Source organism: Rhodamnia argentea, chromosome 8, assembly GCF_020921035.1.
Source record: "Rhodamnia argentea isolate NSW1041297 chromosome 8, ASM2092103v1, whole genome shotgun sequence".
NCBI classification, from domain to species: domain Eukaryota; kingdom Viridiplantae; phylum Streptophyta; class Magnoliopsida; order Myrtales; family Myrtaceae; genus Rhodamnia; species Rhodamnia argentea.
The window spans coordinates 25,260,093-25,284,832 of NC_063157.1; the positions used below are offsets into that span (position 1 = coordinate 25,260,093).

The 24,740-nt window shown below is 38.8% G+C and overlaps 2 protein-coding genes across 3 annotated transcripts; one reads left to right on the plus strand and one right to left on the minus strand.

The window, feature by feature from the left end:
* Nucleotides 1–1,632: 1,632 nt before the first annotated feature.
* LOC115735500 (heat stress transcription factor B-4b-like) lies at nt 1,633–3,037 on the minus strand. The gene is made up of 2 exons (XM_030666764.2): nt 2,551–3,037; nt 1,633–2,394 (listed from the first exon to the last, which is right to left on the minus strand). The coding sequence occupies exons 1-2, from the start codon at nt 2,863–2,865 to the stop codon at nt 1,807–1,809; spliced, it is 903 nt and encodes a 300-aa protein (XP_030522624.1). The 5' UTR covers nt 2,866–3,037; the 3' UTR covers nt 1,633–1,806.
* Nucleotides 3,038–14,702: 11,665 nt separating this feature from the next.
* Nucleotides 14,703–23,087, plus strand: LOC115735326. 2 transcript variants are annotated; one of them, XM_030666524.2, is made up of 5 exons: nt 14,703–14,828; nt 15,057–15,128; nt 16,641–17,257; nt 21,602–21,777; nt 22,260–23,087. In XM_030666524.2, the coding sequence occupies exons 2-5, from the start codon at nt 15,107–15,109 to the stop codon at nt 22,744–22,746; spliced, it is 1,302 nt and encodes a 433-aa protein (XP_030522384.1). In that variant the 5' UTR covers nt 14,703–14,828; nt 15,057–15,106; the 3' UTR covers nt 22,747–23,087. The 2 variants fall into 2 exon arrangements, with proteins under 2 accessions (XP_030522384.1, XP_030522385.1); XM_030666525.2 differs by having other exon boundaries at nt 16,644–17,257.
* The last annotated feature ends 1,653 nt before the right edge of the window (nt 23,088–24,740 follow it).

Sequence of the window (24,740 nt, forward strand, 5' to 3'; positions counted from 1 at the left end):
TAAGTAACTCGTGGGTATTCAATTTTGTGTTCTCTTTTCCATGATGTAGAGGGCACCTAAGAAAAATTTATTTGGATTGGGCCCGGAGTGAATCTTCAATGATGGATATGTTTATTGGCCTGTTTCCTCTCTTTTTTGGGCTGAAATCCGAACATTCAAACTAAGATTGATTCTCCATGGCATTTTCATTTATTTTTTTCCAGATTTTGTAATGTTTTCGATTTCATAGTGTAGGTAATATAACCTAAAAATTGTTTTAACAGTTCGAATTCGCGTTCACATTTCACAATCAAATTCTATCAGCTTTATAATCGTGTCACGTCGTGCCATTTCAAAGAAACTATATTCTTATCGATTTTGCTACATAACTTATTGACATTAAGTCCGTACCCATGAGTGTCAGAAATTGATGGCCGAGATCTTTATTCTTTTTTTTTTCTTTTTGTCGAAAGGACCCAAATTTTTGCACAACCCTCCCTAAACATAGTTCAGAACCCAAATTTCCACGCTCGAATAGTGAAATGGACTATCAAGATTCACTTCATTTTTTGATTAGGAAGATGATACCATTTCAAAAAGTTCATAAAAAAAGTAGAAGGGGCTTTATTATCAAGACATGCAGTTTTCTTAGAACTAGATTCAGCCCAAGGCAATCTTGGGCTCTCCTGAACTGTATCAGGCTTCACGATGGTCCTCTTTCATTGTTTACCGACTAGAGAAGTAAAACATCTTTCATTGTTCACCGACTAGAGAAGTAAAACATCTGACCACCCCAAAAAAAAAAAAAGAGGAGAAGTAACACAAAAAAAAAAATGAAAATAAAATAAATAAATATTTATTAAAAATTATCCATGTTAACCTTGTCCGTGCTATGTAATGGGACAGAACTAGATTCAGTCCAAGTCAATCTTAGTCTCATCCGAATTGGACCGGGCTTCACAATGGTTTTTTTTTTTTTATTGGTCGCCGACTAGAGAAGTATAAATAAAATAAAATAAAATAAAATAAAACAAAATAAAATAAAATAACTAAAATTTAAATAGTATTAAAATTGTCTATATCAACCCAACTGTGTCACGTAACGGATCAGAACTAGATTCAGCCCTAGACAATCTTAAGCCCATCTGAACTGTAGGCTTCACAATGGTCCTTTTTCATTGTTCACCGATAGGGAAGTAAAACAAAAAAAAAAAAAACAAAGAAAAGAAAAGAAATAAAAATTAAAATATAATTAAAAATTACCCATTTCAACGCCGGTCGTACCATGTAGGACGCCCCGACGTCCACATCAACTATTTCCGGCCACAATTGTCTAGACGGATTCAATTGGCAAAATGTGAAAAGATTTATGACTCAATTGGAAAAATAAAAATGTTTAGAACTCAATTAGCAAAAGTGTAATAGAGTTTGAGCTTTTTGGACAATTTTATTCTTCGTTGACTCTAAACTGAATGCATGACAGTTACAGCCTCCTCCTCAATTTCGGTTGATGTTGAATTAAGCATGTTTTCCGATACGATCTCGCTTCGGATTGCCTTGCCAAAATCCTCAATTTTCGTTACAGATCAAATCGTTTAAAAACCTATTTGGCGAGTCGAATTGAGTACATATATCGCACCTGTTATTATCCGATCATAAAAAAAAGTTCATCTAATAACTTCACAAAGCAAGAGAGCCTAAGCGAGCATATGATAACTTGAAAAGTCCAAAATGTTGCATACTTGATCGATCATGAAGTGTCCTTTTCAATTTCGATCGATTTCTCTCTAATAAGTTAGTTCATGAATTTTTATGACCAAGAGGATGTCACAGTTGTAGCTGCTCTTGTCGATCGAACTTTTCCGGATGCAGCCTCTTCTTGCCGCTCAAAGACACCCCGAAGAGCTTGAAGTTACCACCTCGACCGGCCTCCTCGCCCGATCGCCCGGCCTTCTTGAGCGTCGCCGGCCTCGAGCGCACGTCGCCTTCTTGATCCGAGTCCAACTCAATGAGCGTAGGGACTCCGATCCCGTCGAGGTGGCCGTGGTTGTTCGCCGGGTCGTGAGGCAGGGGCTTGACATGGTTTTGGATGAAGTAGATGATGTCGTTGTAGAGACTCTTCATGTGGGTGAGCTCCGAGAGCAGCATCAGGTTCCTCCTCCTCAGCCTTTGGTTGTCTTCGGTCAGCGCGGCGAGGACGTCGATGTTCGGGTGCGTCGGGAACGGCGGGTCGGCTGGCGGCCAGCAGAGGTTCTCGTCGACCGGTTGGAAGAAATGGGGCGGCGGCGGAGGATGGTCTTGGTTGTGGTGCTGCGGGGCTTTCCTGCGGTGGATTTCGCATAAGAGGTGCTCCGCTCCTTTTCTGAAGTACTCGTTAGCAAACTCCCATCTGTCCGCCACTATCTTCTTGAATCCCTGCCGATAATTCAAGAGATTTAAGCTAATTAATCTAGATATATCCCAAAAATTATATCTCATACATCAAGATGTATTTTTTCATTCACTGATCTTTAGATCACGAGGGAAATTAACTACATTGAACGAATAATGGCAGAAAATTGCAAGATTTACATAGGTGTTGAGCTGGCGGACGAAGCTGGAGAAGTTGTTGTGCTTGAAGTAGTTGGGGAGGAGGTCGCGGGCGAACTCGGGTGGCCGCCACACGACGAAGGTGGCGTCCTCCTCGCCCCACGACACGATGTGGTCAGTGCGGGGGTCGTCCACCAGCTGGTACGTCTTGGTCAGGAATGGGGCCGGCGCCGCCTTCTGCGACTCCACGCACAATGCCGCCCGGTGGCGATGGTGGTGGAGGTGTTCGTGCTCTTCACCTGAACAGCCTCCGCTGCCGCCGTTGCTACTGGTCTCCATCTCCAATGTGAATGCCATGATCTCTCTCACACCATCCCTCTGGGCATGCCTTTGCTTCTTTTCAAGTTATAAGAAGGTCTCTCTCTCTCCATCTAGGAAAATGGGTAAAATTTATCTGTGGGAAATAAAACTTTTTGCAATGGCGGTGCAATGAATATAGAAAAAACGTTAAGTATATCCCATGCGCAAAGTTCTTATCCACCTTAGTCAATCACCGTGAGTCAACAGATCGCGAGTTTCCTTATTCTCTTTCACGTTTATAGTACTTCCGATGCGGTGATTGGCCACGTTGAATCGAAACGTATCGTTCAACAAGAACCTTTACAGATTTCTCAACAATAAATGAGATGACGCAATATATCGATGGATCCAATTTCACTATACATGAATGAATTACAAGGTGTATTGCTATACGATATACATCGTAAGCTGGTCAGCATCTCGCGAAACGCGATTAATTTCGCCTAGAAAAATGGAATCAAAATAACCAAATTTTTTTGAACTCTTTCTGTCCGGACAAAATTACACTCGACAATCTATATTTGAACTTGGAGAAGATCATTTCAAAATCAACTTCAACATATAATGTCATAGTAAAACGAAGCTGCTAGAGAATCGTGCATTACATTTTAACGCATCCAAAATGTCCAGACAGTAATTTATTTTTTTACTTTGGGTGGGTGCGTAAAAAAATTAAAAAAGCAGAGGTATTTGTGTCATTATGAAGAAGGTATCTTTGAGGGTGTTTTTCTTTTAGGGTTTATCTCTAACTTTAAGGAGCATATATGACCTTGTCAGGGCAATGTCTTTTTGAGTTCCCCTAGAAATTAATTTATTACCATAAGATCCAACGAATAGTTAATTCGTTAATTCGATTGTTCTCTCGGCAATTGGAAATGGTAGGTGTGGATACATCTCGAGTTCCTGCGAATATACTTTAGAAGTGCATATAGTTGCTGTATAATTGTCTCGTTGGGACCAACAAACTCCCAAAAATGAAATTAAAAAAAAAAAAAGCTAAGAGGAAAGAGAGCAAAATGTACGTCTTACAATGAAATTTGACTTAAGTTTTGTTGCTTTAGTCATGATCGGGATCTATCTCAGTTTTTTTCGGGGGCAAATTGCTTCAGCTTACCATGTTAAGTGGTAATTCAACTGCGGAAATTTAGCTGATCTTCAAGTAGGGGTGAACACCGTCCACGATAGACCTTGGAACTGGACCGAATTGACCCTACCAAGCCGATTATGTTCCGATTGTCGTATGAACCGGTCTGGTTCCTGGTTCCGGGTGCGGAACCTAACCGAACCGGGGGAACCGGAACGAGAAACCCTAAATCTTTCCTTTTAGGCTTATATTGCATCTTGTATTTTTGTTCTTATCATCTCGATAGGTTAAGTTTTAGATTCCAAAAATTGAGAGGAGGTCCCGTTAGGATTGATTTCAAGTTTCAAACCTCGAACCTATCTACTCTGGAACCGCTCACCCCTATCGTCAATACCCATTTTTATCGAGGAAAATCACAAACAGCCTGAGAATTTACTGCCAAAAAGATCCCCTTCGGAGCCGTGCGATAATGGCTAGGGTTTTGAGAGGTTAGTGTATTGGGAAAACTCTCGATCGTCGAATTTTTAATGACGTCGTCAAACAGCAGATTGAAGATGTCAATTTGCTTCCAAAAAGAAAAGGATAGAGATGAATGTCCCCTAAAAGTTTGAATACACCACTTTCTCTAATGCTCTTCTATATGCTCGAGGAAGAACATGATGGTTAAGAAAGAAGATATGCCCCGGGGGACATCTGACGCCGGATTTTTCCCTCTAATGGGGTCGTCCAGTTCCAAAGATCTTTGCTTAGGGGTGAGAAAAAAAATCGAGATTCATCCAAATCGAATCGGACCGCACCTAATCGGTTAATTTTGGGTGGTCCCCACCGGATACAGATCGGATTCCTGGTTCCAATTTGTTGGAACCGGTGAGTACCTGTCCGGTAACCACTCAACTAAACCAATCGGACTGGACCTATTTATATAATATATGTATGTATATATATATTTTTTTTGGTATTCTAGCTATTTCTCTCAATCACGTGACCAACCGTGTATTTAGAATGGTGAAAGATTTGAGTGCGTTGTTTTCTTAACCTAGTTTGATGATGTTAAGTTGTCACTGACCACACTAAACTCTGGTTCGGACTTTTATTGCTAAACATTACAGACTTCAATTCATTATCTTTTTGGGCAAACCGTGATGTAATGGTCCGAAGCCGGACACTCATATCGTCTCTTTATCCCGTGAGAATTGTTTCATTAGTTCACTCACGTATAGCTTTTTTTTAATTGATATCGGTGCTCAATACTCGAAATGATTGGTTCTATTGACCCATTTAGAAATCGGACCGAATTGGCGGTTCGATTTTCAGGGTGAATCCATGAAACAAGTGAGTGGTTTTCACGATTCTCATTGAGAAATAAATCTCTAATAGGCGGTTCTAAATTTTAGAGTGAGAATCATCCGTACTAGGCTAGTAGAACCGATCACCCCTACTGCCTACCGCTGCTGCCGATGCCGCTGAAGATTCTCGTTCGTTCGTTTCTGTCCCACCTTTGAAGAGACATCGTATTCCGATCACGAAATGGAGAAACACTAACGCTCGACACGTCTTACAACCACGACATCTGACACACATTTCATGTCATGTCATACCAGGAATTCATCAGTTACGTACATAATAATCCAGCACCAAGATTCCCACGTCTTCTCCTAGAACCGAACTGAACTCTCTCTCTCTCAAAAAGGAGGAGGAGTAGGAGAGGAAGAAGAACAAGGATGAATCAAACGAGTTGGCATGGAGATGGCGATGGACTCCTGCGATAATTGGTGAGGTTTTCTCTTCATAAGTCTCGAAAGTCTACTTGTCGCGTGATTCTTTTGTAAAACCATAGCAAATCCACAACCAATTTAAATAAAGAGGACTCGTGCGCGTGATAATATTGAAAAAAAAATTATCTATGACTTTTTGTTTCCATGGAGACTCCGTTTGTTTCACGAAAAATAGATGATTTGAAAATTTATTTTCCTATAATTATCATTTGCATCGTTTGAAATAATAAATTGATAGAAAATAATTTTATTATCCACAATAATTTACGTGTTAACATTTGCACTGATGATGGAAATCTTTTTCTTTTATATATTTTTGTAAGCAATATAGGCCATTATTTTTAGGAAAATATTTTTCAAATCATTTATTTTTCGCGAAAGAAATGAAGCCTAAAAATGAGAAACACAACTTTGTATTTTTTTAGGCTTCCGATCTAGTGGAATCTATAAGGAAAATATTGCTATACTTATCAACTAAAATTAGTTTGTGAAATAATCTAAAGTAAGCTTGAATACTTCCCAAAATTAATTGTAGAATGACTTTGGATTGAGAGTTGCCTTTTAATTGGATTTACTATATAAGGTTTTATATCTTCTAGATTGGTTTTTTTTTTCTCTTTCCTTTTCTTTAGGGAAATTGTTGTAAATGGTTTATGAAGTTTAATTCAATATGCAACATCATTCTTTGACTTTTTAATATATTCAACATGATCCATGAACTATTAGTGAATGTTTGATGCGGTTCTTATTCTATATGAAACGTTTAATGTCATCCTTCGGTGAATTCAGGCTAACAGGGTCTGCTAATGTGACTTCCAATCCGTTAAGTTTAAACGTTGGAAAAAAAAAAAGGACGAGTTGCGCGCGGATTATCAAAGAATGATATTTATCCCAAATCAAAATATATAATTCATGTCATCAAATAACGATGGACATGTTAACGTCCTAATTTTCTTCTTCTTTTTCTGAAGTAAATGGATATAACGATGGGCATGTTGGCTTGTCATTTTTAATTATCTAAGTCGGCACATAACAATCAAAGTCATCAAATAACGTATGATTTATCGTTTAAACAAACGGAAAGATTATATCGAGCATTAACCAATAGATTGTGGATCACTTACAATAAATTAAAAATCCATAGATGACGTTACACATTGAGCCAAAATTCAGAAACCATTCACGTCATTTTTTTGTTTCATTGCAATGGATAGGATGAATCCCAACCCGTCCAAGACATTGGTGTCGATCGATTTAATCTTGTAAGTGAGATTCACTTGGTTCCTAATGGACCAAATCCAGCATAAAAATTTTAAATTTCAAATTTTTTTTCTTGTGAATTTTAATAATTGGATGATGGTAGGAACATTCCTGATGTTTTATTCTGTTTAATAATGTGTTCGTGCATTCCAATGAATGCCCGTGACTAAGATAGTCTCCGGGGGGGCAAACTTAGTTCAGTCACATCGTGATGAAGTATAATGTATAATTGTTGCTCTGTCTGAAAGTACTCTGCCTTGTTTAAGTGAGAGAGAAATCAAAATTTATTAATTTCCTTCTTCGATCTTCTGTCCGGGAGGGCTGAGGGATTGATTTCAATACTCAAAGCTGCTTCCCCATAAGATAGAGAAAGGAAAACAAAACACAAAGAGGACCTTGTGCATGGCTAGTCTAGATAGATTCCCCCCCGCATAGGTAGCACATGCGTGCGCGGCGGACGATCAGGGATGGCAGAGGGATGGGTGTTGCGACATCTCCGGATTAACTTACTTGAGACATTGTTCGCTCTGATTCGTCTCATATTGAGCTTCACGATTTTATTCTTCGACGTGTAGGCAAACAGTTTCTTGGGAGCTCATCTATACGTTTAACTTTGAAGTCTCAAAACTAAGCATTACTATCAAAAGGCGCTTCCGTTAGTTAATTTTTAATTTTCGCAATATGTCTTGGAATCGTCCTCCTCATGTTTGGTGCGTAGTTCGATTCGTTCCTACCCTTTTGCCATCCTAGAAGCCTGCTGGATGCCGCTCCTTGTCCAAGCCTACCGACCTCGACGACCACTCCCCGACCTCGTCGGACCTATAGGTTTGAGAAGGTTGAAGCAGCTATGGATCAAGACTCGACGAGTTTTACATATGACATGCCGAATGGTATGGTGCATTGATTTCCGATTAAGGGCGGAAACATCGTTCGACCGCGGAAACAGAATGGCCCCGCCCCTCTTGATTACGGAGAAAATCGGAGATGGAATTTGCGGTACGTGTTCAAATGCGCGCCTAGCAGACTTCCTTGCTGTTGATTTCTTCCCAAACATGTTTCGCGACATATCTGGTTTCGGAAACTTAGAGTTGACTTCGTCAGAGTTCGATCGAGTCGAGAAATAAGCCGGACATGAACCTCGCTGCTTCGAGCAATCTAAGGTTGTTACCTTTACGGGATGTCTTTTGGCCCATCGACTTTTTAGCTTTTTTCACTATTGCTTCCCAAAGCAAACCTTTGCAGGTTTAAGAACTCGTGCGCACATGGATGCAATTGCAAACAAACAAAATACTTTTCCCCCAAAGTGAAAAAAAGAAAGACAGAGGGAGCCAAAAGTGTCAAAATAAAATTGTTTTTTTTTTCACCACCCCCTTCTTAATTTTTTTAATTAAGCAACACGCCAATCCACGAATTTTGTAATGTCATACACAGCTTGACCCATGTTGTCTTTCGTATGGGATTAAATTGGAAAAAGAAAAAGAAGATCGTGATGCTGCTTGTCCGTCTAATTTACAGGCAGGACAGACTCCATGCGTTCTTCAGTTTAAGGTATCGGTGTCCGCATGTCCTGCACCCCTAATTGCTAATTTTATCTTTTTCTTCCTTAATGACGGGAAATACCCTTATTTACTTTGCGTATGAGGAATCTCCAAGTTCGGACGAGATCTCAGGACAAGCAGTTTAAGGGCTTACTTGAGTCTAATGTTTCTGATCTTTCAAATTGAAAGTTCCAATCGAATCCACACATGATTTGGGGATCTTTGTGTTATGTTTTTTTTTTTTCCATTATTTCAAAAAGTCAATTTAAAAAGGAAATTGTTCAGTGTGCTTCCTTCTTCTCTGACACTTCTTCGAAATTCTCAAGCATCTCCGAAACTCACTTTCACAAAAGGGTAAACAAAAAGGAGGGAAAAGACAAACATCGCGTCTGACTGCTGCACCCACCAGACATATTGTGTGGGACCCTTCAAATGGGTACAATTAGATATTGGAGACCAAAAAAATATATTAGACACAAAAATATTTTTTAACATAAAATTATTAACTTTCGAATTATTTTTTTAAAGGAAATTACTAAAAGGTTATGCCAACATTTCATCCATTTGGAAAGGTTTTTGAATGCTTTTCTTCGAAAAAATTGTTTAAAAAATCCTAAACTCATTGTATTGCAGCCAATTTAGGCATAAATATTTTGATGATTTGCCAATTTAGTCATTGACCAAAAATCGCTTACATAAAGGTGTGGCCCTCCTACGCGACATGTCGATGCTAACGTAGATAATTTTTATAATTTTTTTAAAATTCATTTCTTTTATTGTGCCCGGCGAAGGTCGTTGGCTACAGGCAAGCCTTTGCTAGACTGCGAGGGCGAACCTTACTAGATTCGGCAAGGGAGGACAGCTTGGGTGAAAGTCGCCCTTGCTAGATCTCACGAGGGCTCGACCCTCACCAGCCATAATGACAAAAAAAAAAAAAGAATGAAAATGGTATCTTTTAAATGCAAGAAATTGTCCATGTTGGTGTTAGACGTGGCTTGTACAACAGTCGGCATAAGCGTCAGCAATTTAAATCGGCCGGAATAACTAAATTGACAAACAGTCAAAAAAGTTTAGGATTAAATTGATATGATTGAAAGGTTTATGACTGAATTAGCAGCAATTCAATATATTGCTTCGCTTAGGTGACCATCCAAACTCAAACCAATGCATAAGTAAGTCTAGTCTAGTCCCTAAAATGGGTTCCAATTCAAGGTATCGCCTTCCTTTCTTCTGGTTGCTAAAGTCCACAGATTGTCCATCTTTCTCTCTCTCTCTCTCTCTATGTGCAGAGGGGTCACATGGAGGGCTGAGAAAGATCATGTGATGTGGGTATGTGCATGAAAATGTCCACAGCACCAGTTGTCTGAGCTTTCTGAAGCAGCCGGTCGTGTTTGGAATAGAATCTTCCCCATTATTTTGAGTTCCTTCCTTCCTTCCTGCCTTGGACTCTTCTTCTCTCTCTCTCTCTCTCTCTCTCTCTCTCTGAGATGGATCCATCTTCCACTCTGCAACTCTGGAGTCGGAAGACTGAAACTGAAAACCCTAAGGTCCCAATCACTTCCACGAGCTGCTCCCATAAAAAAAAGTTGCCATCTTCCACCAATCAGAACCTCCACGCGTGCTGTGCAGGAAGGGCCTTGCCTCTTTTTCAGATTTTTCATCTGGATATGTCCTTTTCACTGCAGCAAGATGTAGGGGGGGTGTCAACCGTTCCGTCTTTCAGAAAAACCGAACCGAATCGTTAGGGCGAATGACTAAACCGAACCAAATCGTGACCCGAACCGAAAACCCGGTTTGGTTTGTTTTTTTGGTTTTTCGACTTTTATTCTTTTTTTCCTTTTTCTTTCTTTTTTTTTGCCCCTTTTTTGGTTCAAAGGCTGGTGGAGGTCATCGGCTCTCAGCCAATGGCTGGCAGCCCCACCGACCCTTCGCACTAAAAAAATAAATAAAGAAAAAATAAAAAAAAATACATAAAAAGGAACGGTTATTTTGTTCCAAATTGCTAATATTGAAAAGATGAAGATTTTCAGTTCAGTTTGGTTCGATTAACCGAACCGAAATAACCCAAACAGAAAAAAGAATGGTTCTTGTTCAATTTTTCAAACCGAAATGCACGAAAATTTCGGTTTGATTTTGACACTTTAACAAGATGCATATTTGTATTCATGGTGAAAATGTCCAAGTTGCTCTCCATCTGTCCATACGTGTGTAAAAACCTTAAAACCATAAGCAATTCTATCCGGAGAAACCGAATGATGTCGCGGGCTGGTATTGGATCTTCAATACACTACTTGATTAAACCAAACCTAGTTAACTTCGCATTGCTCGTGAATCCATCTCTCGCCGGTTGCAACGGGTCGGCCGGACCGTTCCGCAACTAAAACCCGAAGGACCTCGGGATCGACTATTGCTTGGACAACTGCTTACAGGCAATCCGTGCTCTAATTAAGTTAGACACTGCTCCTAATTAATTTCGAGACCACGTAAATCTCGCTGAGTTCTTGAAAAACTGTATCCGTTTAGCAGATTGCGGCCCAATTTGAAAAAGGCTCGGAATAAAGCTAAGGCCCCGAATTGTCAGCCTAGGAAGTTGTCTAATTCGTGGGCCGAAGAACAATTACACATGTTTGGCCCGATCTAATTTGTCGATTTGTGCATTGTAACAATCAAAGACTTTAATTTCATGCAAGCATCGATTCTGTTTTCCGTGAAAGATCAGAAAATGTAGAGGTGGAGACTGGCCTCGTAAGTGGGCCGGGATGGGCCGGATTTGGAAATATTGGGCTTAGCCCAACAAAGGTGGGGGCTCCAATGGGCCGATCGCTCTCAAGGCCCGATATCATCAACATTTGGACACGGACCCTTGTGTCGAGAATCATTTAGCTGGGCCGGTGTAGAGAGCGACGAGCCCATGCAAGTCCAATGTTTTAATATGATATTGATGATACTTCTAATGTCACTTTGCATGCTTAATTGGTAAAAAAGAAATGGGGAAATGCGTCATGAACCTACTACATTTGTCTCATTTCAGTCCTAAACTTTTTATTGATGCCAATTCAATTCAAACATTTTGCATTAGTGCCAATTCAATCTTAAACCTTTTATTGGTGCTAATTCGGTCATAAACCTTTTGCATTAGTGTCAAATTTTCTCATTCTTAAGCCTTGTTGCGCGATTACCAGAGAGTTAATGGCATGTTGTTTAAAAACAATCAAAAGAAAAAGGAAAGTGCAAGGAAAAAGGAAAAAACCAAAAAATTTATAAAATAATATTAAAAAATATTCACGTCATCGCCAACCGTACCACGTAGAACAATCAGTGTCCACACCAACAATTTCTAGATAAAATTGATTGTAGTGACTCAATTGACACAATGCAAAAGGTTTATGACTCAATTGACACAAATGCAAAAGGTTTATAACTCGATTGACATAAATGCAAAATGTTTAGGATCGAATTAGTACCAATAAAAGGTTTAGGACTAAATTAGCACCAATGAATATTATTTAGGTTCATTAATGACACTCGATGTTCATTTTGCTTATCTAGACATTGTTTGTTTTCATGTTAAAACAAGGTTATTCTAGTCTTTAAGGTAAAAGTGATTAATGAAGTGAGTGGCAAAAGAGGAGTTGCTTCTGTTTGGGTATTAAACTAGGCGAACTACTCTTCGATATATTAATTATACGGATGGGCTTTTTTTAAATTAAAATATACCACCTTTCATTTGATTGACTAAACAGGGAAAAAAAGTGTTAGAAAAGTCCTCAACCTATCACATTAGTGCCAATTTAGCTAAACCTTTTAATGATGCTAATTTAATCATAAACCTTTTGATGTATAGCTAATTCAGTCCTTCGGGTTAATTTTGACATGATATTGTTGTCGTTGATGACGTACGGCCTACGTGGTACGGACGGCGCCGACGTGGAAAATTTTAAATAATATTTTAATTATTTTTATTTTTATTTTTATTTTTCATTATTTTTTGTCTTTTTTTTTTCTCTTCCCTTCAGTGGTTGGCAAGGCCAGCCAACGCCACCTGGGCGAGGTCAACCTTGCCGATGTTCACCAACAGAGGAAAGAGGGGAAAAAAGACAGAAAAAATGAAAAAAAAAATTAAAAATTGAAAATAAGTATAGTATTGTTAATAAATGACCACATTAGCACCGTCTATGCCACGTAGCTGTCTGGCATCCATGTCAACAATTTCAGGCCAAAATTAGCCAGAATTACTGAATTGGCTTTAGATCAAAAGGTTTATGATTTAATTAGTTCTATTAAAAGATTTATGATTAAATTGACACAAACATAATAGATTTAAGACTTTTCCGACACTTTTCTCGCCAAATAGGCCTTCAATTCCGATTAAGCATGTACTGAAAAACATATTTTTTTTGGGCCGCTGCAATTCACGAATTGCTACTTTCTTATATTGTGAAAGGCAAAAAAATCACCTAAAAAACCGGATAGAATGTCTATTTGGTTAGAACACACAATTTATGATAGAATAGAGAAATTTATTTTTGGACTTTGAACATGGTTTTGCACCGAAAGATGTTTTATAACTCACATGTCAAGTCTACTATAGAGGAAATCGGAGATGAGCCTAATTATTTTCTCTAGAATCTCATTTCAATGTGGCATGCAACAGAGAGAGAGATGACGAAATGCTTGTGGAGAGAGAGATATCCGACCATAAATATGTTATTGGCACTAGCATGTACCGTGCACCAACAAAACATGCAATGAAGTTCTCATTTCCATGTACTCGGTTCTTCGCGGCCCTTGCCCAATGGCCAGTAAGGATTGGCTGGTGACCTCGCCGGGCTTACAATACAAAAAGAAAAAGAAAGAAAAAAATGAAACATTATATAGGAAATCACATTTTAAGAAAAATTATAAAACTTTCCATGTCAACGATGCATGGGCCACGTAGGATGGCCATCGTCCACGTTAGCAATTCTCGGTCAAAATTGATCGGGATGATTAAATTGACGAATCATCAAAATATTTAGGATTGAATTCGCACAGTTGCGTTAGGTTGAATACATTTTTCGATAATAAGCCACCCCGTTTAAGTTTTGACTTTCATGTCTTATGGTCGGTCAAATTGGAATGTTTTGTGTGGTTAGCAAAAACTTACTAAAATGTTTCCCTTATAATCGGCGAGAAGTTGATGTTTTCTGCATTTTCTTTTAAGTGTCGCTCCTAAGTTACATCTTAGTGCATGTGTGCATGTCATTATGCACATCGAACTTCATTGAATTTTCATGTATCTTCTGTTGAATTTCGACCAAAGTAAAGAGTGCTCGTTATATTTCTCTTATGGAAAAATAGTACAAAGAGGGAAGGTTTGTAGTTATGAAATGGGTGTTGGGGATTCGTGATTTTTCTCTATTCGTCTTGGACTGACTCGAATCTCTCGAAAGCAAGAAAAGCTTTTATGCTCGACTCGAGAACTCTCAAATGCTTAAGTCAATAAATTAACATGGATGAAGAGAGACACGCAATAATCATGAGAGAGAATCCGCCTTATGGGAGAGCCGAGGTGGCGGAAAATACGGACTTACGTTTTAAAGCCGTTAACTTGTAATTTTACACCCTTCCGGCATGCTTGCCAAGTAGGGTGTCGATATCATGGAATTTTCCCCATTCAATGTCTTAATTTTGGTGACGTCACCATGTATAGCCATGGTAAAAAAAAAAAAAGAATATCTGAAAAAAAGCAAATTCCAAATTCCCGAAAGAATTAAGACATTAATTTACTAGTGAACGAAGATATAAGAAAATGCGAACAACGGTTATTAAAAGAGATCGAGATGGGAGAAAGGGGGATCGACATAAGAAGAGGGTAATAAAAAAAAATCATATTAAATTAAGATAATGATGTTAATCAAAATGATTATTCGAAATTTAGATTGCTAATTAGCAACGGAGACCAGGTGGCATTACAGGATGAAAACATAAGATTAATAATAATAATAAAAAAAGAGGGCAAAAGAGGGAAGAGAAGGGCGCGCGTGCGACCACGCGAAGGATGCGCGCGTGGGCACAGCATGATCTCCCTGTCCACAGTATCAGATAAAAAAAACAGTGACGTGGGGTCTACTCTTCCTCCTCCCCAAGTATTATTATTTACTCACTTACAATATTTTAATTTTGCCAATTTCTTCTGCTATAAACTAATTTTTCCCATATCTCATTTATTTTTTCTTCTTCTTCTTCTTCTTCCTTTTGCTTCAACTATTCACATGATCAGTCCCTCCTCCACCCGAATTCTCTCCTTCTCCATCACACCATGTAAGCAAATCTTCCATCTTTTCTCCTGCTCTCCTCCTGTCTGTCTTTCTGTTTCGTTTTAAATTTTTTTTTTTGTTGTCGTTTAAGCTCTTTCAATTCGATCTCTCTCACTCCTCCTCGTTTCTTTTTCCCCGTAACGCCTCGGGTAAACAAGTAACCTATGAATGACCATTTCTTCCGTGTGGATGTTTTTCCTTCGTGGGTTTGGTCCGGTTCGGTCGATTTCAGGTGGGATTTCATGGAGGGAGATCTGATGCGTCTGGCAATTGGAGGTCCTCATGATGGCCCTCGAGAATAAAGGTGTGATTCACCTCGGCGCCCCCTATGTCTTCCCTTGCTCCTTTGTTCGTCTTTGCGTGCGTGAGTTGTTTCCGATTTCGCGGGTGTGATTTTGTTGTTCTTGGGGTTGTACCAAAACCCGTGATTGGGGTGATGCCGGTGATGGTGCATTTGGGATTTGATTGATCTCGGGGTGTCGTGGTTTTGGGATTCTTGAATTTCTTATGCGGTTTGGGTGGCGATAGCTTGGTGTGGTTTGCTTGCTGAATTTTCTGGCTCTTTTGTGCTGTCGTTGTGGCCCCTCTTTGCAACTTGGGTGACGCGGCGTAAGAATATGGTCTTTTGGGCGCATTAGTCACAAGCTCGTGTTTTGTTGGGCTTGCGGCGGTAAAAGCTCCAGCTAGGCTTGCTCCTTGTCACTTACTACTGAAAGGTGCTGTGATTGAGAGTAACATAGACAAATAGTGTCCTGTAATGAAGATCTAGATTACCAATTAGAATGCGGAAGCTTTGCGAAATGACAGTTCCTGTGCTTCTAGAATTTGTTTGTGACGATAATGTTGCAATCAGGGTTTGAAGCTGTATCTTGATGTTCCTGAATGCATGTTAGTCGAGCACTTTTGTGTATGTTGGAGTTGGAATGTGTGTCAGGCAGGAGATTGTGCTTCTGGAGTTGGGGAGCAACGTATCTTTCTGCAAGAGAGAGAGGTTCTGGTTAGCTTAGAAAGCTACTTTCGGAAAGATCATGACCTACAATAATCTCAATCTATTGGTAGCAATATCTATCTTCCTCATTTGGCCAAGTAGGCAATTCATCTTTTTTGATATGCTTGGGTGGGATTTGCTCTTTAGTTGTGAATTATCGGAGATTGTTTTGGGGGCTTGCAATATGGTAGACCCACTTGTCTAGACTTGGTGTTCACATCATTTTCCTTCACAGAAGGGAAAAGAATGAGATATTTTTTCTGGGAGAAAACTGCATCCATTGTGGTATATACTGCATACTACTTTAGAGATGTAGGGTGAGTTGAGGGAACCTTTGAAAGCGGCTTTGGACTTCTAAATTCTTTGATTGGAAGCTATGGTGTTTGGTAAATTATTCTGATTCTGGGAGCCCAAATTCTATCTTTTCAAAGCCCAAACTCAGAACATTTACCCAGCTACTTTCACTCAAAGTCCAAAGCTGTTATGCAAGGGTTTCCCGAACTCATCCACAATAGGATGCACTTAACAATTTGCTTTCTCCTTTGGATCATGCATATCATAGCTTGTAAATAGAATTTTCCTACGTCTAGTTTGAATTTTCGTTAACTCGACATGATACCATAGATGTGAAGCGTTTACTTGTAATTAACCATGTCAGACATACATTTGCAACTGCACTCGTGACAAAGAAACCTCTCTCCTGCTATGTTTTGGCTGCTACTATGGTACAAATGATTTTTGTTTCTGATCATTGCTTCAATTTTTGTCTGGAATGAATCGAAATTGTCGATCTTTTGACGTAATGGCTAATCTATGCCCTTCTTTTAGCAGGAAACATGCAAAAATATTGTGAGGCATCCACAGGATGCCTCCAAAATAATGTATTCCCTGGTAATTTGCATTTCCAAGGGAATCGTATCCATGGATTATTTCAGAGAAAAGATGGAATAACTACCCATTCTGGAAGTGGTAATATGGACCCTAAAGACAAATTCAGCCAGACATCCTTTACCCTTCCAGTTGAAGGTTATAGAAGTCCGATGCATCACCAAGATTTTGAGACTTGGCCAGCTTTTCATCCTGAATTTCAGAAGGCGCGCCAGAACCACTTATATGCACTCGAAGCTCATCATTATCCCCTCAATTATGAGTATGGTTTTCCTATTGACAACCGGTTTCAGTATGTACCCTTAAGGATGTCATCACAAAATTATCCACCAGATGCTCGGTCACAAGAGTTCCAGTATTTTGTGGTCATAGATTTTGAGGCTACCTGTGACAGAGATAAGAATCCTCACCCCCAAGAGATCATTGAGTTCCCTTCCGTTTTAGTGAACAGCATGACAGGCGAACTGGAAGACTCTTTTCAGATATATGTGCGTCCCACTCACAATCAACTTCTGAGTGATTTCTGCAAAGAGCTTACAGGCATCAAGCAAACCCAGGTACACAGTTGATCCTGCTGGCTCTATTTGTATTCCTATGCACAAATTGTTAATGTTTAGCTAGTTGATCACAGACCCAGTAGCTGCATTACTTTTCATATGTGTATCATCTGATTTGTGAGGAATGGTCGGGATAGCACAGTCTTGTTCGTTTTTATTACAAGTTTTAGGGCTCATCGCTTGGATCCCTCAGGGAGACTGTTTAGGATTATGCTGCCTTGGCCAGATATTTCATATCTTACACTTCAATACGATGAAGGTTTTTCAGATACGCTAGGTGCTAGACATTTATTTGATGGTTTTTGTTCTTATGAAGTAGCACCCAGACTTTGGATATTCAATTTGATCTCATTCGCAAGTAGACATTCTTTAATGCTTGGCATCAACATGGAGATCACTTAGGTTGGCTGCACAATTCTGATCTAGTAATAATCTTCTTCTTCTTCTTCTTTTTTTGAAGTTAGTCTTGTTTGGGCTCAAGTTGGCATTCCTTAAGGAGATCCTTATGTTGCTATGTCGGAAGATCTTTCCGTCTATTTGTGCAGATAGTTCATATAATACTGTAGTATTGCTATTGTAGTTACTATTTTTCTTGTTATCTTGACGAGGAAAAGAAAAGGAAAAGAAGTCAGACTTTACACCTGAAAGGACGAGTCCTTACATTTGTCGACCCTTCCCTTCCAAATGACAATTCCTCAAATTCACCATTTTGGGAAACGACTGCTGATGGTATTACTTTGTAAAATGATCTGTTAATCTGTAATTACGTAGAGGAGAATAACAGCTTTAGATTTCCATTTGCTGTTTTGAATGTCCTAGTTCAAGTAATTGCTACTTGGACTTAATTCTGGGGAATCTTTGGCCTATGTAGGGTTGTTGATAGTGAAAATGCTTGGCCTATTACAAGGGCATAACCAGACATAACAGAGCAAGGCTTCTATTTCATAGGGTAGGCAGCAGACAGTGTGGTCAAAAGTGCTAGGCTGTGACTTCTCTCTTATGGGGAATCATGGTTGAGCATGTCCAGCTAGGCGTGTGCTTTGCACTGAGGCAATCCGTTGCAAAGCGCCAAGGCGATCTCATGATCATTTGGACTGGTTTCAGAAAATAATTTCTCTTTCTAGAAGGCCTTCTGTCAATTTAATTGAAAAAATTCAGCCATAGTGTAGCGCCAAAAAAGAAACTTTCGGGACCAGAACATCTTCTATGCTATTGAAGCAGAAAGTTGAGGTAGTTTCTAAACTTTTGTGACAGTAGTGTGTCAAGCTCATTAGTGTTTGTTCTTGATTTTTTTACATGGACATTAGAAAAGATTTAATTGAAAATAGTTTCCATGAAAACTGAGAATAACAGCAGCAGTTACTTGCATATCATCTATGATTGGATTTGTTTTAAGATAATTACTTATTTTGAGTTCACAAGCCTTGCTGTTGGGCGTGTGCTTCTTTTACTCTTTTTACCTCTTGGGCATTTGGGGATCCCAATGCTTTAGGTGCACCTTTCGCCTTTGACTTCACTGGCAGCAGGCTTATTGGTCATCCATCCTAGCCAAGCCTTGTAGGATATTGGTCTTATTGAGTTATATTGTCAAAAGCTTCCTTGTCCGCGTAGTGTGTTGCCTTTGTTGTAACTATAGGATTATCTCATAATTGAAGTGAACTATATGGTTTTCTAAGGAAGGTATTGTTCATTGGTTGGTTTGATTAGTAATCACTCCCCCTAAAAGAAAATTTGTCAATTCGATACCCTGATTACGTCCTTGAGCGGGATGATGCTAATTGGGTTTTGACTTAGGGCAATGTTGATTGGAGAATTGACACAAGTAGAGGCCCTTAACCTTTTGTCCCTTGGGTGAAGTGTTGAGGTTCACCTTCATAGTAAACTAGTGGATGGCCCGTTTGACGCACTGGTTGAAAGTTTTTATTGTTGACAAGGTTCGCCTTGTCAGTAGCACTGGTTAAATGATATCACGTTATCTGTCATCTTGATGGATTTTTTGCAAAGTTAAGAGAAGCCATCTCCTCATGTACCTTATTAGTAATTATTCACTAGAGATATATTATGGGTATATATTGATGCTCTCACATGAGCACATTGGCATTAATTGAGATATTTTCAAATACCAACCACCAATAAGGTTATCAAAACTACTACCCACATGTGTTTTCTAGATCATGACAAATTTTCTATATTAACAAATAGCCTGGCATACTAAGAGATTGCCTATATGTTTTTTATGTTATGGTTTTCAATTGAATGAAGTCCGGATATATAGAGCTTAAAAACACCTTTTATTGTCACTTTACACTTATTGACAAATTTAATTATAGTCCACGTGCCTATAGTCCTTATTTTTGAAAAATGTCAATTTTTCCAACTTAACCTTTCCTTTTGTTAATGGACAAATTCTTAATGTAACTTATACCTGTTTAACATGTTAAAGTTATAGGCGCGTGTTAATCTTCATCACAAACTTATATTGGGCGGGTATGTTAATTTTCGGGTTAAGTACAGATTTAGTCTCTACATCTGTGTGATTTAGTCCACTTAATTTTTATTGATTAAATCAAGTCCTCTAATTTTCTGGGCCATGCGATTTGGTCTTGGAAGTTTTAATTTGTCCAATCAATTCCTCTTACTTTCCAATTTGTGTAAACAAATCCTCTGATCAACCACTCTAATTAACCTGTCAAATTAATAATGACTCGGCACTGTTTATGTGACAAAAAAGGACACTTGATGCTAATTTGGCATCAAATGAGCAAAAAACAAACGAGAAAACAAGACAAAAGAAATTGTGATATAACTATATTAGTTGTAGCGGGTAAAAAGAGCACTTGATTGCACAAATTAGGAAAGTTAGATGATTTTATTGCACAAGACAAAACTTAGATGACAAAATTGCTCAAATCTAGAAACTTCGAGGACTTGATTGCACAACATAAAAGTAGGAGGGACCAATTGCACAAATGCTTGAACTTAGAGGACCAAACCTGTAAGTAACCCTTATATTTCTAAATGCCTTGCTATTCTAGAGTAATTGAGACAATTTATGGATCTTACTTGTTTGTTACGCATAACATTTCTGTTAGAAGAGGTGATTTTTTTGAATCCATCACATAGCACAAGCATTTATAGGAATATCGTATTAGTAACTAGCTATATTTTTGTGTGTTTCACATGAGAGTCAGAAAAAGGTTAGTAAGCAGCTCACCTTCATACTTAAGTTCCATAGAATTAATTAATGAAAAGTGAACATGTTGGTCTGTTATTTACCCTTATGATTAATTGGGAAATGATTTTAAGTATGGATATTCAGATATGTTTATATAGATTTATATAGGTATTTAGAACTTACCTGTGACTCTTTTAATATCAAAAAGTCTATTCAAACTTGTGAATTTGAATCTGATGCATCATTTATTAATTTGTTATTTCTCTTTCTAATTGCATAGTTTAGATATCTAATAGCTGGTAACTTCAATCAGAGTAGGCAATTTCGTGCATCACTGGACTGAATATATGTTGCATGTGTGTGGATGGGCTTTTATCCCTAGACTTATGACAACAAAAGTTTACATAACAGCTAGAAGCTCATCTGTACCATCGATTAATCTATTTATTTTTGAAAATATGAGGTAATCATATGACGTATCGATCTTTATTTTTTCATAATTTTCTCTGTAAAAAAAGTTCTTGTGTGCTTCTCTATAGTTGTTTGGTTATTTTGATTATCTCTTCTTAATTTTTTTTTCGTCATAGATTCTCTCTTCTTAATTAGTTGCTATTTATTTTAGTTTTCAGCCATTTTCCATTGTTTGAAAATTCCAAAAGGGAGTTTCTTATTTAGTAAGACTATCCCCAGCTGTAGCCAGGGCATACCTGCATAAGATAGTTTTTTTGTACCTAAATTATTGTCTTCTCAAATTAAAGAAATGTTTGACCATTTTTTTTTTTTTTTTTTGAAGAACTGTCTATGGGTTAACTTTCTTGCCAAGAGAAAAAGAGTCTTATATAAACTCTATCACACTAACCCAACATATCCACTGCCATGCTTCGTGGAGAATCTTCTTTCTTACAGAGAATGAATCTTATTTGTTTCGTGCGAAAATTTCTGTAGTGTTTTCGGGAAAGAGGAGGGAGGCATAGAGAAGGTGAAGCCTTGAGCTCCTCACATTATCTGAAGCAGGGTTGATAAATTTCCGTAAATTTAATTGCAAATGTGTGTTTTTGTTGCCTGCCTCGGTGTTTGCATGCTCAAATTGCAGTGTACATGTCGGTGCGACTGTTTGTGCTGGTCATAGTTATGAAGCAAGACTGTATGACAGACCTTTATTGCTGCAGGTAGACAGAGGCGTTCTCTTAAGTGAAGCCCTACTTATGCATGATAAGTGGCTTGAAGAGAAGGGGATTAAACACACTAACTTTGCAGTGGTGACGTGGTCAAATTGGGACTGTAGAGTTATGTTGGAATCAGAGTGCCGGTTTAAGAAGATTAGGAAACCCCCATATTTTAATAGGTATGTGAGCATTGCTTTGAGTGATATACTTTTCATCATTAAAAAATGTCTCTTGATGCTTTTCCTTATACAGACTAGAGACTGTGCACTGTGGCATCCGCACTCAATAATTAATTTTCATTTTGTTTGCTTGGCAGTATTCATTAATAACGCAGCGGTTTAACGAAGATGTACTGCAGAATAGCATATATGGTAGAAGCTTCTGTAGTTTCTTTGATGGATTTTTTATTTCCTCTATTTTTTTTTTTAACTGTATGTGAATAAAATTAAGTCTAATATTTGCAGTATTATCTGAATTTCTACTTATGGAGTTTGAACTGTCTCTGGAAGTTTGTTCTGTTTGTTACGTCACTGACTAGCTGGCTAAAATTACACGAGAGCGCACTATTTAGCCATGAAAAGCTAGCTTCAGTGTTGCTAGATCAGAATAAGGACATGATTTGATGCTTTATGTTGACTATTGTTATTTCGAATTCTGCTAGATGGATAAACCTAAAAGTTCCGTTCCATGAAGTATTTGGCGCTGTTAGATGCAACTTAAAGGAAGCCGTCCAGCTAGCGGGCCTGGTTTGGGAGGGCCGTGCACACTGCGGTCTAGATGATGCCAAAAACACTGCCCGCCTTCTTACCCATCTTATGCACCGGGGATTCAAGTTTGCCATAACCAATACGCTGATGTGGGCGTCCGCTGAATGTCCTCTGGCGATGCGGCAGTTCCTGGACAGCCGCTCAAGCTCGATCCCGCAGTCGCCAAAAGTGAAGCAACCTCTGATGCCGTTGCTACATTTCCAACCGGTCCAAACTGACCCTGCAAAAGACCACCACAATTACTGCTACTGTGGGGTGAAAAGTAACAAGCGGATGGTCCGGAAGCCAGGACCAAAGCATGGGAGTTTCTTCTTTGGGTGCGGTAATTGGACCTCCGCAAGAGGGGCTCTTTGCCCTTACTTTGAATGGGCTACTCCCTAAGTTAAAAGGAGGGGATTCTATCCCTCAGAAGCAGAATCCGAAGATAGTGGACAATTCTGGGAAGAAAAGAACAAAAAGAGACGGGCGGTCTCCTGTGAAAGCAAGCGTACCTTCAGCGATCTCGAGAGGTAACTTTTTACCTTTCACCACAAATAGTCGGCCTCCACTAGGCGGCCTTTAAAGAAGTCTAAGGATTACCTTGTATAGTTGGGGCTTCTTTCGATGAGGAGGGAGGGAGGAGGTATTCAGAAAATTGCTTTGCATAGGAGAGTGGTTCTGCGTGCAGGGACACAATTTTTAACTATTATGAATAACCAGTGATATCGGAACGAACTTCATTTGTCGTGTTTGGATGGAGATGATTGATTCGTGATTGCGTTGTGCAGTCGTCGTATGCATGCTTTTTCTTGTCGGGATTGTGCAATGCAGGTCTGTACGGTATCTGCGGCGTTGTCATGTTAAACCAAATTGGAATGGAGTACTCACTCAAGGTGCAGTTTCTCCTGCAGTTCGAGTGGCTATAGTTTTCCTTCAACTTTTTGTTTGAAGATTGCGCCAACGTTTTTCAAGAGGAAAATTTCGATTTTTTTATCGTTTAGATGGCCCTGGTTATCCCCCCCTGACCTCGTAAATCATGTAAGGTAAAGGAGCTGCCGTCATACGTCGTGCAAGCACGAATTGATTCTTTTGGGGGCGGCATTTGATTCAATGCAAAGTTTGAGATATTGTTCATGGAAGAACTTGGGTGCTTTTCTTCGGTTCAGGTTCATCGGTATCAAGTGAATTTAAGTTCGATGAGAAGAACTTTTGAGCCTTATGCGTCCCTCTTTACTAAAACAGAGTTGTCAATTTACGTTATGCTCGTAAATTATTGTCGCCGAGATGTGGTACCTCGTAATTCTATGCAAGGACACCTCTTTGTTTCTACTAAAAGCGGGTCAGAATGCGTTGATCTCGTCAGTTCCGAGTAAGGTTTGTTTACATTCATGTCTTGTCATTGTGCCGTGCCGTGCCGTGCCGAGAATTGACGCAAGTGATCCTTAACCATTTGAATAATAGGAAAAAAATCTCTCCATTTCTTTTCGAATTCCTCGAATCAATCCGCTCAAATCTGTCTTTTCCATGAAAGGTCCAGCACTCACTAAGGGTTGTCCACTAATTTTTCGAATCGATTTTCGCTTCCGAAAAAAAGCCGCGACATCCTTAGTGCCAAAATCTTATTAGGTTCTTTCCGAAAATTTAGCCCTCGAATGTCAACATACTAGAAACTTTTACGACTCAAAATATGCGTATTAAAATCAAAATCTCGTGAATGTTTCTATCATCCCATCACTATTTTCCAAGTAATACAACAAAAAGAGATTGAAAAAATAATAATAATAATAATAAAAAGGAGATGACGGCAAGACTTGGGCGCCAGATTTTCCCAAGTCGTTGAAATGGACAGAGGAGAAGGACCGTTGGACCAGCAATGTCGATTTCAGACAAAAAAAAGAAAAAAAGAAACGTCATATGAAAAATAATCTCTTTCGCAAACCAATCTCGTCAAATTGAATATTTGGTTGATTCCCATTTCAATGGCCCACGTGCATCCTTATCTCCAACTCCAAAAAAAAAAACAAAAACAAAACAAAACAAAAAAGTTAGCTGATGCCCGCAAGACAAAATTATCTTAATTTTTCCAACGATACAAAAGAAAAAACGGTACAAAAATTTTCTTAAAAGGTGAAATGCCTCTTTTTACACGAAATAGTTGATTTAGCATATAATTAACAATTTGGACAGCACGAACATATTTCTTTCAATTTGCAGCGGCTTATTTTTAACTATAATAAATGGGATCGCTAATTCGCAAAATTGAAAAATAGAGCGATTTCATAGTGCCGCCGGCCACATCCTTACGTCAATTCGCAAAGATAAAAAAGCTAAATGTGGGCTTTTTTTTTTTTGTCGAAAATGTGGGTATTTTCTACCAAAAAAATGTGGGTATTTGG